Here is a 16,352-nt window from a genome sequence, read left to right as displayed (position 1 = left end):
TTTTTTGTACATGTATATTATAAAGCACTTAGTTTTATCATCTGTCCTGAGAGTGGTTATTGTTTATTTCACAAATAAATAGGATGAGATTATTTAATTCTACAAACTGTTTCTTGGCATTTATTTTGGACTTATTGTCAGTACTAGGCTTGCAGTTTGTGTACTGTATGTGTGTGGATGACCATGTTTTTGACCCAGGAAAAACCCTGTTTTCCAAATAGAGCTGTTCAAGTCATTAAGTGAAACTTCTTATACTTTTTCATCACAATATATATTGCAGAAAACCCAAATTTCACAATAACAGTTTTTTCCCCCAATATCGTGCAGCCCTAACACCAGCAACACATTTCTATCCTCATGGTTGAGTTTAAAACTAGCATGATGTAAAAAATGACATCAAGAGATAAAAAAAAAACATGAATCTACTCGGTAGTCTTAGGAATAGCAGCTAAAAAGCTTTCATACATCCATACATGTTTGAGAAATCTAAAAACTATTGCGTATGTTCATGGCTGAACGTATAAGGAAAACATGCATCTTAAATTCCGTATGGAACAAAAATCCATTCATCCATTAAGATATGAAATGATGGCTATTAGTCACATTCTACTACTCAATAATAATAAAAAAAGATTTATTCTATTGTAGACCAGCACTTTGTTAGATGAGATTGTGCTGTTTCTCCTACCCGCCAAAGAATCTGGGTGAAATCCAGCAGGACCAGCGGGGAGTATGATGGGATGCTAGAAGAATACGTTGAGATTTTGGCATGTGGGCCGCCCATGTGATGCACCTTCTTCCCCTCTGTGTATTGTGGAAAGACCTCCACGCCAAGCTCTCGAATAAGCTCCATGACATGGGTCTGTGAGCTACAAGAAATGAAAATCAAGAAAATTGCGAGAAACCATGTTTCTGCACACATTCGGACGTCTAAAGGCGGAAACCTGCTTCAAATCAGCTTTTATGTAACTTGATGAAAGTCCCTGCTTTCCCTCGTCTAAAGCGAAGGCTTTCAAAGCCCCAGGCAACAGCTGTTTATTGATCTCTGTGGATTCTGAGAGTAGCTCTGGGTGTTTTTCTAATAGTTTGGGTAGTGGATTGCTGGAATAAAATGCCTTGCTTGAAAACACACTTGTACTGCTTTTAGGCTTAAACAAGCTTTTGTGATGTTCCAATTATCACAGCTCGAAAACAAACTATAGGGAGACTGGGGTTAGTTGTCACAATGGCTATATCTCAGTCAGTAACTATGAGGTTTTGAATCAAAGGTCCAATTACACAAATGTGTGTTGTTTAACCATGTTAAATTAAAAATAAATTATGTTCTTCACAATATGATCATGCTGTATATGCTTGGTAACAAGAAAACAACACAATACAACCACACTAAACATACATTCCAGCAAGAGTAAACTTATAATAAAGGTAGTCTCAGGACAAGGTTATTTTTAATGAATGTCAGGTTGGGCAAGGCATCACGTGTTTTAAATGTATACATTTTATTATTACAATATAAATAAATAATATATCAATATAAATAGATTGATTTTAGCCAGAAAAATGTCATTCCCACTCGCAGTGTCTCCAATTTAGTGTCTCCAATTCCCCAAACCTGGATATCTTTGGATTGTGGGGGAAATCGGTAGCCTGACGTCTTCATACTCAGATTCTAGTCAGAATGTGAGTCTGATACTGCTCCATTGGGCTGTGATTATGGGGCGTGTTTCAACCGAACCAGGAAAAAAATGCCTCTCCACTCAATTGGATAGACCGAATCCCGTAGGAAGAACGGCAAAAACATCTTTCTGACAAATGCCTTGATCGCGGTTCTCTGTTCCTCTTTTAAAATGAATGCGCTGTCTAGATCTTCTATAACAGACGCAATGGCTGAATCTACACATCTAAATTCTCCAGCGGCAGCCATTCTTTGTTGTAAATGAATAGAGAGCCTAAGTCCCTCCCCTTCCAGTCGATCACCATGGGACCTTATTTCGGAAAAATATTATATGGTAGTCAATGGCGAGAGACAACAAATATTTTGATCTCGTTTGAATTGTGCCCTGAATTACACATATGATGTTTGTCAATTTAAAAGATACATTTTAAAGTAAAAAAAGGTCGCAGTGTGATGTAAAACTGTTGAGGTATAAGACTTTGAAAATACGTAATTACAAAGACTACAAACCCCAAAAGGCACACATTTTCTCTCAATGAATGAAGCTAACTTTACTGAAGCTAACGTCTGTCATTTTTTCTATAGTCTTATGTTATAATCGTAACGTTACGCCGCCATGCCTGAGTGTTTTGTACCAGACTGCACACATACGAGCAACGGATCTTGCTCGTTGTTTCGCTTCCCGGGAGATGTAGTTCATTGAGCGATTTTCACATAAAACTAAATGTTACCGACTTTCTTGACTTTCATAATTATCTTTTAAATTGACAAACATCATATGTGTAATTCAGGGCACAGTTCAGATGGAATAAAAAGATAAGATGTCTCTTGCCATTGACTACCATACATATTTTTTCTGAAATAAGGTCCCATGAGCCGGACGCGGATGGGAGGGACTTAGGCTCTCTATTCATCTCAAGCGCTCTTTGGTGACGTGGATGATTACGTTACGGTTGATCATCTGTCCATCATCGTATAAAGCCCGCCCTGACAATTTGATTGGTCCGAACAGCTATGGTTCAGGCATACTTGCTTCTCAACGGATCAAGTCCAGACAGAACTTCCCATCCTCAAATGTTGTGGGCGGGGCTAAGTTCGGCTGGCATCCAGGCTAGGAAATCGAAGCACCAGGAGGAAACCAAAACCAGAGGAGACCATGCATGAGCGGATTTTTTTGTGATTTATTTTGTGCTGTCTTGTTATTTGGTGCAACTAAGTACAGAAGCCCATTTCCGCCACATACGAAAAAAAATCATGCTTTGGTAAATCTTAATTATGACACAAAAATTGTTAGATTAAAAGATTATGAGGTATGTGCCATAACTTTGACTTTTTTAAAGTCTAATAAATATGCCTTAAAGCTCCTGTAGGTAACTTTTGAAAACATGTATTTGCTAAAACTGTCATTATGTCCTGACAGTAGAATATAAGACAGATAATCTGTGTAAAAATCAAGCTCCTCTGGCTCCTCCCAGTGGTCCTATTGCCATTTGCAAGAAATACACGCTCCCGGTCAGAAACAACCAATCAGAGCCGAGAGGAGTGTCTTAGCAGTGTCAGTCACGCTCGTGTACTCGCTGATCACACCCCTCTCTTGCACAGCGCGAGCGCCGGAGCGCGAGCCGTCGTTCAAACCGGTTCAAACTCAAGATTGCCGACGTGCTGCAGCTGTGCTTATGACGGAGAAACAACCTAAACTGCCAATTCTCGAGTGACACCTGCTCATAAAACAAAGAGGTAAAAGGAAAAAGACTGATGACGATAATAACATGTAACGTTAGATAAAATGTCACGCACTCTGCTAAGCAACCATTGAAACCTGCTAATTCACTGGCTTGTCATGTTGCTGAAATAATGTACTAGCACACCTTATCTAGCATTATATATCGCTAGAATAATTACTTACATACTGTAACGTAACGTTAGTTACCGTTATATTAACGTTATCTTACTAGCTATTTATAACTTATAGAAAGAGTGCAACGTTATAAAGTTACATGTAGGCTATTGGAAAATACATAATGATTTGAGGACCAAGTTTGTAGTCAAAGTATGGGCAGGCCATAGTCAATGTAAAGCATATTATTGACGTTTAGTCCCTATTAGTAAATGTGCCATATAACTTTTTATCCGCCGTTATGGGTGGCCCTGTTTACTAGCCTGCGCGTTCACGACAGGCTCCGCTGTGGAGGACGAGCTGTGGAGGGAGGGCTGTAGCGCAGCAGAGAGCAAGGGGGTGGGACCTGTAAGTTGTGCTTGTTCAAATTTTCAGGCTAAATCAACGTTTTCTCAAAACTCCCTACTGCAGCTTTAAAGGGATAGTTCTGTTTTTATTGTATGAAAAATTCTGTCATATTTTTTTTTATACCATCAAGTTGATGAATTTCTCTCGTCTGCTGAACACATATGGGTAATATGGGTAACCAAACAGTTGATGGGCCCCATTGACTTACAGTCTTTATTTTCTTTCTCCATACTATCAAAGTCATCAACTTTTTACTTACCGACATTCTTCAAAATATCTTTTGTGTTCAGCAGAAGAAAGAAATACAGGTTTGGAACAACTTGAGGGTGAGTAAAAGATGATAGAATTATCACTTAACGCATATTCATGAGAAGAAAATCATAATTATGACTTAAAAAGTCAAAATTGTGGCATAAAAGTTTAGATTTTTTCATAATTCTGACTTTTAATCTTGTAATTATGATTTAGTTTGTCATAATTTCGAATTTATCTCAGAATTTTGACTTTTTATGTCATAATTTGGACTTTTTGTCATAATTTATCCTTTTCATCACATATAACTCATAATTTCGATTTTTTTCATGTCATGATTTTGTTTTCTTATGTGGAGGAAATGAGTGTGAGCCTCACTCATCCTCACTCTCTCGGCAAATAAGAGTTCTCTACTCTACCCAAAGTGACATTTAAAAAACTTTCCTTGAAAAATGAAATCATCATCACAAGCTTAATCATCGAAAGCTTACCTGGACACCCATTGTCCCCCCATGTCCCACTGGTCAACGCCATTCGCGGCTGGCAGCTTTTCGCTTACAGTTCTTCCCCCGACACGGTCTGTATGCAGCCAATAGAAAACAAGAAATGCTCATATTTTCCATAGCTATGCACGTGGACTGCAGACATATGCAAGTATTGTTAATTAAAGAGAATATCTAAGATAAAAGTATGTTTTCTTGCGAGTGACACACCTCTGGCCTCCAGAACCAACACGCTGAGTTGCGAGTTTCTCTTTTGCAGCCTTCGAGCCGCACTGAGTCCTGACAGGCCCGCGCCGACGACAACTACGTCAAACTGATCTTCACTCATTCCTGCAGCGGTTTGATGAAATAGCTCGAGGGAATGTGTAGCACAGGCGAATATAACACCTCGATTATCCTGCAGTGAGAAACTGCAAAGGCAAGAATGGTTAAAGTTCGACTTTATGACTTAACGCACTTGGCACTTCGCTCTGATAAAGCGGACCACTGACTGCAGTGGGAGACATTCAGACCTCCCACTTGTTGTGTTTAACTGATTATTCTCTCTACTTGGATTTTCTGTGTATATAAAACCTCCCAAAAAGTATTTGTACTTAAGTCACATTTAAAAAATGAATGTTGCATTAGACAACAAAATATCAAACTATGGCATTTGCAAACAATGTAAACTGAAATGTGTATGTAAACAGAAAACAAACCAAACAAAAGCAAAAAAATATCAACATGTACAGAATATCAAACCATTATTTTGGCTAACGGAAACTGTAAAGAACACTCTCAGATAAAAATGTGCAAAAAAAATGCACCTTTAGGGTACAGTAAAAAAAAAATTCTGACAATATAAATGTGTATTATTTTAAATACATGTAGCTTTATCATGTTGAATAATAATTTGATTCAGTTGATTTAGACATGAAACGTGCAGAACATTTGTTCAGAAATGTAGTTCTGTAGGCTATATAAAGTAGGATTTAGCGTTTCATGGAAATGAAAGAAAAAGTTGTGATCAGGTCATGAACTAAATGTTGTGATCTCATTCTCATGTGCTTTTGTGAAACCATGTGTGCTCATATTTGCTATAATATTTTCTACATGCATTTTTAACTATATAGCCATTTTATCCATAGCCCAAATGATTAGAATTGGGCTAACTGGGGGGAAAATGTGTCTTGTTTATTTGTATTTCTTTAGGAAACATTTAATTTCCCATCTGTCTTTCTGAATTGCATAACTGCCATCTGTTGACTATAGCAGCCTCACATGTGAAGCTGGAGCAGCTGTTAAATGTCTTAAATGTAAGTAATCGTTCACCATTTAAATTATGTTAATGGTTCTCTTCTCATTATATTCAAGCATGTATATGTCTTAAAGATAAGGTTGCAGTGGCCTATTCATGAAGATGTGTGGAGCCTCACTGTTCATTGTGAAAGAATCACCTTTAGATGGACTTCCACTGCATAGCTTGGTGAAAAGGCATAGCAAGAAAAGAAAAACTGTTTATTTTCGATAAAATAAAAAATGCCCTGCATGTGTATACTGAACAGTTATAATAACTTATTATTGTGTCCTTTGTTTTTCTGAGTGGAGTAACCAGTTGTCACCTGAGACCAGTCTCCGTGGACCACATCACCATGGCACCACCTTCACTTGATACCAGCAGTGACTTGTTTTCTCACAGTGGAGCCATTCAGAAGGGGACGTGCATGAGGACTAAAGCACAGAGATGAACTGGCCCTCCATCTGTAAGTTTCTATAAATAATTCCATTTTATCCATGTTTTCATGGCCTATTTTCCTGCTCAGATGAACATGCAGAGGAACCAGTTATTCCAGTCGATCAGCATAAAAGCAGCCAAAATGTTTCGTCTTGTGTTGTATAATGCATGGTACAGGATAGATTTTGGTGAACAATGAGGTTACAGGCTCTCAAAATAGTGTAGGAGGAAGAATGGAGTGCGTTACAAAAAGAAAAACAACAAAGATGTGTTTTTTCTCTCTCAGCAGGGAAGTAGATAAGAAACTTTTCATGCTGGTAATGTCTTCGGGTCACAACAGGTGCGTATTTTTGACTTTTTGCTACAGTTGTAATATTTTCCAGGTTTTGTGTCCTATTTTTTATTTATATGCATTATAATTATAGACTACCATTGAATTGCTTATAACAAGTGGGAATTACTAATTTTGGGATGAGTAATTTTGAGGCATTTTGGTGACATCCGCTAGTAAAGTGACACTAAAAATATTTTAATGCTTAAAAATGTAATAAAATAGTAACACTTTACAATAATGTTCCATTTGTTAAAGCTGCAGTTCGGCGTTTTTCCTCTTTGTTGCCATCTGTTGCCAACAATCGCTCATAAGTTATCATATCAAGCAAAACCGTGCAAATTATACTTTGTTCTCAAATTGTTAATGTTAACAACGTAAGCAAGCATTGCGTGACTAGGCCTACATGTAATGTCCTTCCGATATGTATCCTTCCTTGTTTTCGCATGGGCCGGTTGCAGTCTCTTTTTTCTGTAAGTTAGCCACTCCGAAGTCAGAACGAAGTCTTTTGCATTTTACAGCGGGTGAATCTGTTGTCACTGGTGATTGTCGTTTGAACCTTTCTGGATCCGCCATCAAATTGATAAGTTTAATTATATCAAGTGCTGTGAGAAAAGGCTATAAATCTCCACCTCCAGCATCCTCACTCGCAATATAGCCTACTAGCCGAGACTCCTTCTTTATGTGTACAGATGTGACGTAATGACGCAAAGACATGCTCGAATCTCACGCGGAAATCCACCAGTACCACTGGAATTAAAAACATTATTACAGGCTTACCGCTTTGAATTGAGCTAAGGCAAGCAGATAGTTTTGAACACTGGCTGGTTATGTATTTTCTCAAATATGTATTTGGGATCATTTTTAACCCAAAAAAAGCTACGGACTGCAGCTTTAACATTAGTTAACTGCATTAGTTTACATGAACTAACAATAAAACAAATCCTTTTCTTAATCTTAGTTGATGTAAACTTCAACAAATACACTGTAAAAAATGATATGATCAGTAAGTCATGACAACATATGTTTTTACATTACTTTAACTCATCAAAATAAGTTAAGCAATTTTCAACTTTATTTTATAAGTTATACAAGATTCATTTTTTTATGCCAGTTTAATGTAATTTAAGTTGACATGTCTTCAATCATCCTCGTTTGTGTTAGCTATATAAGTTGGTCCCTCACATTGATTCTCAGCCCGTTCTCATCCCAAGGCGTCATACATGTGACGCTTTTGACATTTCGTCGAAATCTTACGCACATGGCATCCTTTAGCGTCAATATAAGACGCAGAACCCAAGGCGTCATACAGGTGACACTTTTGACATTTCGTCTAAATCCGACGCACATGGCATCCTTTAGCGTCAATATGAGACGCAGATCCCAAGGCGTCATAACCGTAACCCTACCCCAGACCTAAACCTACCCATAACAGTGCGTGTTATATTGACGCTAAAGGATGCCATGTGCGTAAGATTTCGACGAAATGTCATATGGCGTCAACTATATGACGCCATAGGATGAGAATGTGTTGTCATTCTCTATTCGGTCTACGTTGCTTTTAGTGTGTGTTGCCCTGGCTGTCTGTTTACCTTTCGTGTTATCTTCATTAAATTACATGTTGGAACTTATATCTTCATCTTCATCTGCCTTCCTGCAACCACCCATAACAGAAGACCAACCCATATCTAACGCAGCGAAGTTTGCGACCGTGGCACATTTTTTGTCTTTCTCAGAGGAGTTTTTCCGTCGCGCCATCACCTGCCCCTTCTACGACGAGACCCTGAAGTCACTGTTCTGGATCGGGGCGAACTATCATCATCCAGTTGACCTCCCACTACCGGTTTGAACTGGAAAGAAGCAATCATCCAGTGTCTGGAGAGCGTCCTTCCACGATCCAGAACACAGCCAGACCCAGAGCCCGAATCACCACCATCGACCGCGGAGAATTCGTGTGATGAATTCCCCCTGTAGACGGAGAGCTACCCACCCCCGCGACGTATTAGCCAGAGCCTGAGGAGGAGAGTACAGAGCTGACCCTCGCCCCGGAAGTGGAGCTCCATCGTGAGTCTGACCAGGGGCGTGAGCCCACGACATCAGCGGACGAGGGAGTCGTGACTACAGACGATGAGGACTGGCTGGCTGATTGACTTCAATGTGGAATTATCGACTCCCACCCTATCCCACCTGGTACCTTCATCATTGCTGTTTTGGGAACAGTACCATTGACTGTATAAACTATGAACTATTATTTTCATCGACCTACGTAGACAAGGGATGGGCAACGTCGGTCCTGAAGGGCCACTGTCCTACAGTTTAGCTCTGTAGGACAATGGCCCTCCAGGACTGAAGTTGCCCATCCCTGACATAGACTGTGCCATACTCACCATCATTCTGTCGAGATTTCTTCTGTCATCACCGTGAAGCTCAGCCAGTCCTCCAGCCCCGCCACTGCCGGATGTCAACAGCCCTGCGCCGTCTCCGTGGAAGCCCTGCTATGACGTCAAGCTGCAGGTCATGTTACCACCAGCAGCGTCAGTGCGAGAGGATCCTGCGGCTTCGCCTCTGGCCTCAGATCTCTTCTCTCCATCTCGGCCTGTCAGCTCCGTCTATCTCTTCCCACCTTGGGCTCCACCGGGTTCCCTCGTCCTGCCGGCTCCCCCTTGATCAGTCTTCACACCACTTCCGCAACGGACTTGCAGGCCGTCCACTGCACTCCGTCTCTCCACCCCTAAGGCTGCAGCTGGTTCCTCCTTCCCCTCAGCGTCGCCTCTGTCCTCCATCACACCGGCTCCACCTCAGCCGTCAGGTACTCTGGCTCCTCCTCAGACGTTCGTCGCCATGGCATCGCCTTGGTCTTCAGAGCCAGTGATGTCGCTCGATTCCATCGGCTCTCCGTCTGCTCCTGTGGATCCATCGGCCGCGTCTCCCGCGGTCATCCCCCAGCTGTCGTCAGCCACTACACCACCTTGGCTCCTCCCTCCCTTGACTCCGCCGTCGGCTGTCGGCACTGGATAGCTCTGGGTCTGTGCCTGTGGACTATTGCCATCATCGCCGCCAGGGGATCGTCATCCACCCATCAATCCTCTGTCACCGTCTCCTGTCACCACTCCTTTGCCACCTCCTCGTCCACTTCCGAATCCCCTTCCATCCCTCCCTCACCTCTGCTACTACGACTCGAGTTCGCGCCTACTGGGAGGGGGCATTCTGTCACCATTATGTTCAGTTTAGTTTCTTTATGATGGACTTTTAGTTTGTTTTCATTCCCATCACATGCTCCTTTGTTCAGTTTTCCCGCTCATTATTAGTTTATTTGTGTCAGCTGTGTTCTATTAATCATCCTCATTTGTGTTTGCTATATAAGTTAGTCCCTCATATTCATTCTCATGTCTACGTTGCTTTTAGTGTGTGTTTTTTTAGCTGTTTACCCTTCGTGATCTTTCATTTAATTACGTGTTGCAAGTTCATCTTCATCTGCCTTCCTGCAACCACTCGTGACAGAAACAAATATCTTGCTTATTTTTTAGTTAATGTTAGTTAATCCATAAACTAATGTTAACTAATGGGACGTTATTGTAAAATGTTACTAAAATAGCAAAGACCGAACAATTTACTGGTGTAAAATATCGTTCCTTTTTGCAGTCTCTTTTCATTTCTAGGCTTAAGCGTGTGTCTTAAAAACTTCACTCAGCTGAATGGGAGGAAGTGGCACAAAAAAGCGTGTACAAACATGAATGTACAAAACTGCTGCTGCAACACAAGGTACTGTATGTTAGAACTGAAAGTTCAAAATATGGTACCCAGCAAGACATGCTCATTATCTTCCTCAAATCTCTTTCAGTCATGCTCCTCTCCTCTAGCTTTAACTCTCTTTTTACTTTCATCTCTCACAGATGTCTAAAATGGCCTTGTGTTAGACGAAGAAGTTTGTCCCCGTTGTCCTCATTTGTGATATTGACTGTGCTCGCCGTGTTTCTCAATGCAAGTAAGTTTCTTGGCAAAAACTTTCAAACTTGATTTCCAGCACAATTTGTAGCTACTAGACCAGATAATATGGCATTCTGCTCACAACCCTGCTAAAGTTCTTCAATTAGGCCTGAAAGTTTTCCTTCATCCAAGGCATGGATGTATGATGGGATTTATTCACAAGCATCTGGACAAAATCCAGATATTAGTCATTTGGAGAGTTTCATTATATGAGTCCATATGAATCATTTATGAGGGAGCACCAGGATGGAACTTCAGTATGAAACCAGGATTTTTGGAATTACAGGCTAATTGAAAATAATCATCCTTAGACTTTAAATGACAAAGAAAAAAAGCTGAATGACCTAGAAAGAACAGAATAATTAAAAAGACTAGTAATTCTCATAACTTATTTCATTTTCAATTAAGTTTGATGCTTTAATATATCATAGTTCAAAGAAAAGTGTCTTTGTAGTTTGTTGACCAAATTCTATATTTACAGTCTCAAAACATTTGTAATCAGTTTGTAGTTCTAAAGTGACAGAGTTTTCATTTTCAGTCCACGGATTCCCTCTGAAATTAGAATAGTAGTTTTCAATTAATGTGTCAAATAAAGTCATGTTCTACAACAAAAATTACACAGTCATCTAAAATAGAATCCTGGAACCATTGTGTGCTAAGTTGATAACAAGTTGCTAAATAAGGACTACAACTACAACAAAGATGTACGGTTACCTTGTAGTCATTATACTGTAGATATAGTTGTATAATCATATGTGATGTGAGGTGACTGTGAAATGTAATATATGCCCATTTCTGTCACATGAGAAAAACAAAATCATTCTTTTGTCAGTTATAATTAAAACATAAAAAGTTGCAATTATGAGATTCTAAGTTATAATTATGATATAAAAGTCAAATAAAATTGTACAATTATAATTAGATTTTTAATGTAATAATTATGACTTTTTATGCCACAATTCCAAAGTTATTTGCCATGACTTTTTATATAATTGTTTTGACTTTTATCTCATAATTCTGATTTTAGTGTCATAATTATGATTATATCTTAAAATTCTGACTTGTCATGATTAGGATGTTTATGTCATAACTATGACTTTTTATCTCATAATTTTAACTTGTCATGATAATGACTTAATATAATAACATAACATAATAATTATGGCTTAGTGTCTCATCATTTCAACTTTTTACATCATAATTATGACTTTTTATCTCATAATTCTATGTCATAATAATAACCTTTTATCTTGTAAGTTGTCTTGTCATGATTATGAAATTTTATCTCATATTTTGATCTTTATCTCATAGTTATGATTTAGTATCTCATAATTTCGACCTTTAACGTCATGATAATTACTTTTTATCTCATAATTATGATTTACCAAAGGTAAATTTGGCGGATTTGGGTTTTCATAATAATAATATTTAACAAAACATGAACATTTCTTCAAGTAGTTAAACAGCCTTTTTACTCATAAAAAAAAAATCCAATTCATTATGAAGAGAAGCTGATATCGATAAGCCTTCTAGGTTGGCATAGTCATTGACGTCATGACTAAACATCTCTACAGAGAATTTTGCAAGCAGATGCACATCAATCTTTTGCAGATGTGTCAGTAGCGATGAAAGTGACCTCCAGTGGACCACAGACTATGCAGATGGCTCAAGGGGAACCTGTTACACTAGACTGCACCTACACCTCAAGTCCAGCAGACATCGGCGAGCTTGACATTGAGTGGTCAGTTGTCAGTCCAGACACCACAAAAAAAGACCAGATGGTGCGTAAGGATCTGCTTATATCAGTGAAATATAATCTCCCTATAGGCACTTGCTTTGACCAGACTCTTACTGATGATTTACATATGTGTTGAAAAACAACTATCAATTTGAACTGTTATTTAAATTTGTTGTCTATTAGATCATATCATATACAGGTGGAAGGAGATATACCCATGGTGACCCTGCTTTAATGAAAGGTGTGAACTTCACAGCTGTTGACCCTGCCCAGGGAGATGCATCTCTATCTATCACCTCGCTGATGGTCAGTCATGCTGGAACGTATCAGTGCAAAGTTAAAAAGGCACCTGGGGTGGACAGTCGGAAAATATCTCTGATTGTGATGGGTAATGTCATGTATTTCCAGTCTTTGAATACTTCACAGAGCTTTTCTATGAGGAATCTTTAAAGACGCCATTAAACAGAAGTTGCTTCCATAATCTTTCTATTGTGACGTATATCCGAGTGAAACGGCTTCTCGAGCAAGAAAAAATGTAGGCTGGGGCTTGATTTTGTCCATGTGGAATTGATTTGATGGTTGTAGTTTGCTATTGGTCGATCTCATATGATTGACAGGTTGTCTCTCTCTTGCATCAGTAAACACGTCATCAAAGAAGAGTAGAGATGTCGCTGCAAGAGTGAGGGGAAGTTATTTTGATAAAAAAAATATTTATGGGATTAGGGGTAATGTATAACGCAATTTAATGCAACTTTGTCCATTATCCATAATCCCTACATTAAATTCACATTAAATTGTGAGTATCAAATATGATGCATCAGGCATCTGATCTTTCAATCATCAATTTATTGCATTGCATTATATGCCTTTTCCCCCCACAATGAAAAAATACAGAGATTTGATCATAAAACTAAGCATTTAAATATAATCTTATAACACATTATTGTGGAGATAACTGATTATGTATATGCATTTTATCTATAGTCTGCTATACTGTTATACAGATTTCATTGATTTACATTACACACTATAATTCATCATGTTACTTTTTGGCCATAGAAATATCAGCATATGCACCGAATTGCATATGTATGCTCAGTCTGGGCCTCTAAATAAAACAGATGTTTTTTCCTCTTTGAGTATGAACTCCATATTCTCATTTCATAGCCTAATGTATGAGCCTATCTCAACATAATACTCAACAAAAAAACAAATAGGCCTTTTAATTTTATTTGTTTTACCTCCAACAAAAGTTCCCAAGTTCTTCTGGTTTAAGACTTATTGTTCAAAATTGGATTTTTCCTCGATTTTGAAAGGATTACTTTGAATAGAAGAGTCTTTGAGGAAAATAGCCATGCACCATTTCTCAGCAGTGCTTTCGGCTCCCTACAGATCTGCACAATGCAATAATTCAAACAGTCTTGAATTTCTATGGGAGAATAACAGTGTTTTGACTCTCTGTGTGGTAGTGAGGCCGTCCGTGCCGAAGTGTTGGGTTGATGCTGGCGAAGCCGTGGGTGAGACAGCATCTCTCCGCTGCAGATCGGATCAAGGCTCTGCTCCTCTGCTGTATTCATGGAGGAGAGAGAGCGGAGGTCCCATTCCTCAAGACGCCATTCAGAGTTAGTGCTACCTCTGGTGGTAATGTATTGTAATGAAATGTTGCTTTTCCATCAGTGATTCTAAACCGTTTTGACTCCCTAAAATAGTATGCAAACCATCACTTTGATAGCTAAATTACGTCTTTTATTTTGATATATAAATTATGGCTTTTGCAAAACAATGTGGAGCCAATACAATTTACTGTATCATGGCTTATTTAGCTATTTATTTAAGGGCCCAATACACCCTTAAAAATCCTTCCATGGAAACTTTCCATTCCACAAAAAGGTTCTTTATAGTGGAACGATGTTTTTCAGATTAAAATGTTCTTTTAAAAAATGGTTATTTTAAGAACTGATCACTAAAAGGTTCTTAAGGAAGTCAAGAATGGTTCTTCTATTGCATTGTTGTGGAAAAATACCCTTTTTAAACCTTTATTTTTAAAAGTGTGCAGAAGTTTTTTAGTTTTTTTTTTTTTAAATGCAAAAGTGAAGTGATGAGACTTATATAATATATTAATTTCAAACACTGTTAAAGTGTTTTAAGTAAATTAATTGGTAATAAAATCAAATCGGATCTGAGAAAAACCTAACAGTTATTTTATTTATAACTAAAATCCATATAGAGCATTAAAGAAATGTAGTTAAAAAAAGTTTAATTGTCATTATTGTTATTATTATGTATTGTCAATTCATTTCTGTGGAGGATTTGTACCTATTTATATTAACATACAGGAGGAAAAGCATGTTTTTTGTTCTCTCTATACATTAGACTCCCTCACAGGAGAACTTCTAATCAGTAACCACTCCGTAAGCCATTCCGGTGTCTATTCCTGCGAAGTTTCCAATTCTGTTGGGAAAGAGAGCTGTCGGCTTAACCTTCAAGCTGTGAAGCGTATGTGAAGCGCATAGACACACTCCAGTGATTTGATGCTAACTGATTATTCATAATGGTCAGTCTTAAAAATCGTAATCTTTCACAGCTCCTAACAGAGCGGGGGTCATCACAGGCACCGTTGTTGGGTGTTTACTCCTCATCATGATCGTCCTGCTCATTATATGGCTTCTCGTCTTCAGATGTAACAGGAATCGACAGGAGAAAGATTTCTCCAATGAGATTAGGTGATATTTTCCTCCATGAATCCCTCCATTTCCATCAATCATGTGAAGTTTGATGATGATAACAAGACATTCTGGCTCTGTTTTCTTTCTGTCTTTAAAGAGAGGATGCTCCTGCGCCTGAGAGCCGTCCTACCAGCCGAATCTCCAGCTTCCGTTCAGGTGTGGCCTACAGCCAGGTGGGCCAAACCCAAACTGAGCATCCACCCTCTACTAACACCAGCAACAGCACTGCAAAGTATGACAGCAGATTTGGCTATGCTGTATGAGGATTCATACTTATATTATACTGTAGATTGCCATTGGTTTACAGTTAAAGGTACAATATGTAACTTTTTGCTCTGTAGAGGTTAAAAAACAAAAATGGACGCATTTTGCGGAAGAACATCGTTTCGGTTGTGCTTCGGGTGAATATGACCTTTCACAATAGAAAATGCTTTACAATGAACTGTTAGAGAGCTACATATGGGAGTTTTTCTGTTCAATAAAATACCTTACTCGCCTGTTGAGTAATAAAAACGCCATCTCTGTGTCTTTTTTACAACATTTCAAATCCCTCAGTTCTCGCAATCTCTGAAAAGCCAATGTTGATTCTCATTTTATTACCAGCTCTGTCACGTTCTCTTTTTTCTCACGTTTTTTTTTTTTAAATGGGTGATTCCCCGGAGGTTCGAGATTTAGCGACTCCATGTCAAGCTTTCTCGCTAATTACGACAACGAACCTATGCCACTCCCACACCATACACGCATCAAAGGGTGCTTCTCAAACGGAAAGCTGCATCCTAGTGAGGCCTTGTCCTTCCTAGTCCAGTCCTTTTGAGGCTTGTAGGCTAGAGTCAGGGTTTCCAGGTCTGCACAACAAAGCCCACCTAATTGCTAATAGAAACTAGCCCAATTGCGTCCCCCCGGTAAGTAGCCTAATTCCGTAGAAATACACTGAGTCCTCCTCAGCATTGAACGCTAGAATGAGACGGTTTAGTGCACATGGCTGATGTAGTGGCAGCCAAGGTACAGTATGCAGCCTTACTAGGACACGGCCTTCAGATTGAGAAGCACCCAGAGTAGCAGGAGCAACTTTTCTCTATTTACTGATGTGACGAGACAAGAAAGGGCAAGTGTCGTTTGTACGCAAGTTCCAGCGAAAACCATCCTGTCAAGTCTGAAAGATAAACACTTATAATAGACTC

General features: G+C 39.0%; 3 protein-coding genes across 5 annotated transcripts in view; 2 read left to right on the top strand and 1 right to left on the bottom strand.

Annotated features, from left to right (window-relative positions):
* Positions 1 to 5,119, bottom strand: part of si:ch211-127i16.2 (probable flavin-containing monoamine oxidase A) — a 78,680-nt gene extending 73,561 nt beyond the window's left edge. Inside the window, exons 1-3 of the mRNA XM_056253251.1 lie at positions 4,886 to 5,119; positions 4,664 to 4,751; positions 689 to 869 (exon numbers count right to left, since the gene is read on the bottom strand). Coding sequence (XP_056109226.1) covers positions 689 to 869; positions 4,664 to 4,751; positions 4,886 to 5,003 — 387 coding nt within the window. The 5' untranslated portion in view covers positions 5,004 to 5,119. The remainder of the gene's footprint in view (positions 1 to 688; positions 870 to 4,663; positions 4,752 to 4,885) is intronic.
* atp6v1b2 (ATPase H+ transporting V1 subunit B2) overlaps positions 1 to 16,352 on the top strand; it is a 222,738-nt gene that overhangs the window by 195,964 nt on the left and 10,422 nt on the right. The gene's annotated exons all lie outside the window — the stretch shown is intronic.
* vsig8a (V-set and immunoglobulin domain containing 8a) lies at positions 6,044 to 15,533 on the top strand. 2 transcript variants are annotated; one of them, XM_056253256.1, is made up of 10 exons: positions 6,044 to 6,417; positions 6,676 to 6,729; positions 10,363 to 10,482; positions 10,614 to 10,705; positions 12,319 to 12,488; positions 12,629 to 12,833; positions 13,915 to 14,067; positions 14,819 to 14,941; positions 15,030 to 15,168; positions 15,269 to 15,533. In XM_056253256.1, exons 2-10 carry the CDS (start codon positions 6,701 to 6,703, stop codon positions 15,432 to 15,434), a joined length of 1,197 nt encoding a protein of 398 aa, XP_056109231.1. In that variant the 5' UTR covers positions 6,044 to 6,417; positions 6,676 to 6,700; the 3' UTR covers positions 15,435 to 15,533. The 2 variants fall into 2 exon arrangements, with proteins under 2 accessions (XP_056109231.1, XP_056109230.1); XM_056253255.1 differs by lacking the exon at positions 6,044 to 6,417 and having other exon boundaries at positions 6,563 to 6,729.

The sequence above is a fragment of the Rhinichthys klamathensis genome, unplaced genomic scaffold (genome assembly GCF_029890125.1).
Source record: "Rhinichthys klamathensis goyatoka isolate OS25496 unplaced genomic scaffold, OSU_Roscu_1.1 h1tg000104l_1, whole genome shotgun sequence".
NCBI classification, from domain to species: Eukaryota; Metazoa; Chordata; class Actinopteri; order Cypriniformes; family Leuciscidae; genus Rhinichthys; species Rhinichthys klamathensis.
Note: the sequence above shows the minus strand (reverse complement) of the source record. Positions and strands in the feature narration are given on the sequence as shown.

Coding starts and splice junctions, on each gene's coding strand:
- vsig8a (XM_056253255.1), top strand. CDS start 6,623: ATGGAGTGCGTTACAAAAAGAAAAACAACAAAGATGTGTTTTTTCTCT. Junction 12,489..12,628: donor CCACAAAAAAAGACCAGATG/GTGCGTAAGGAT, acceptor GTTGTCTATTAG/ATCATATCATATACAGGTGG. Junction 15,169..15,268: donor GATTTCTCCAATGAGATTAG/GTGATATTTTCC, acceptor CTGTCTTTAAAG/AGAGGATGCTCCTGCGCCTG.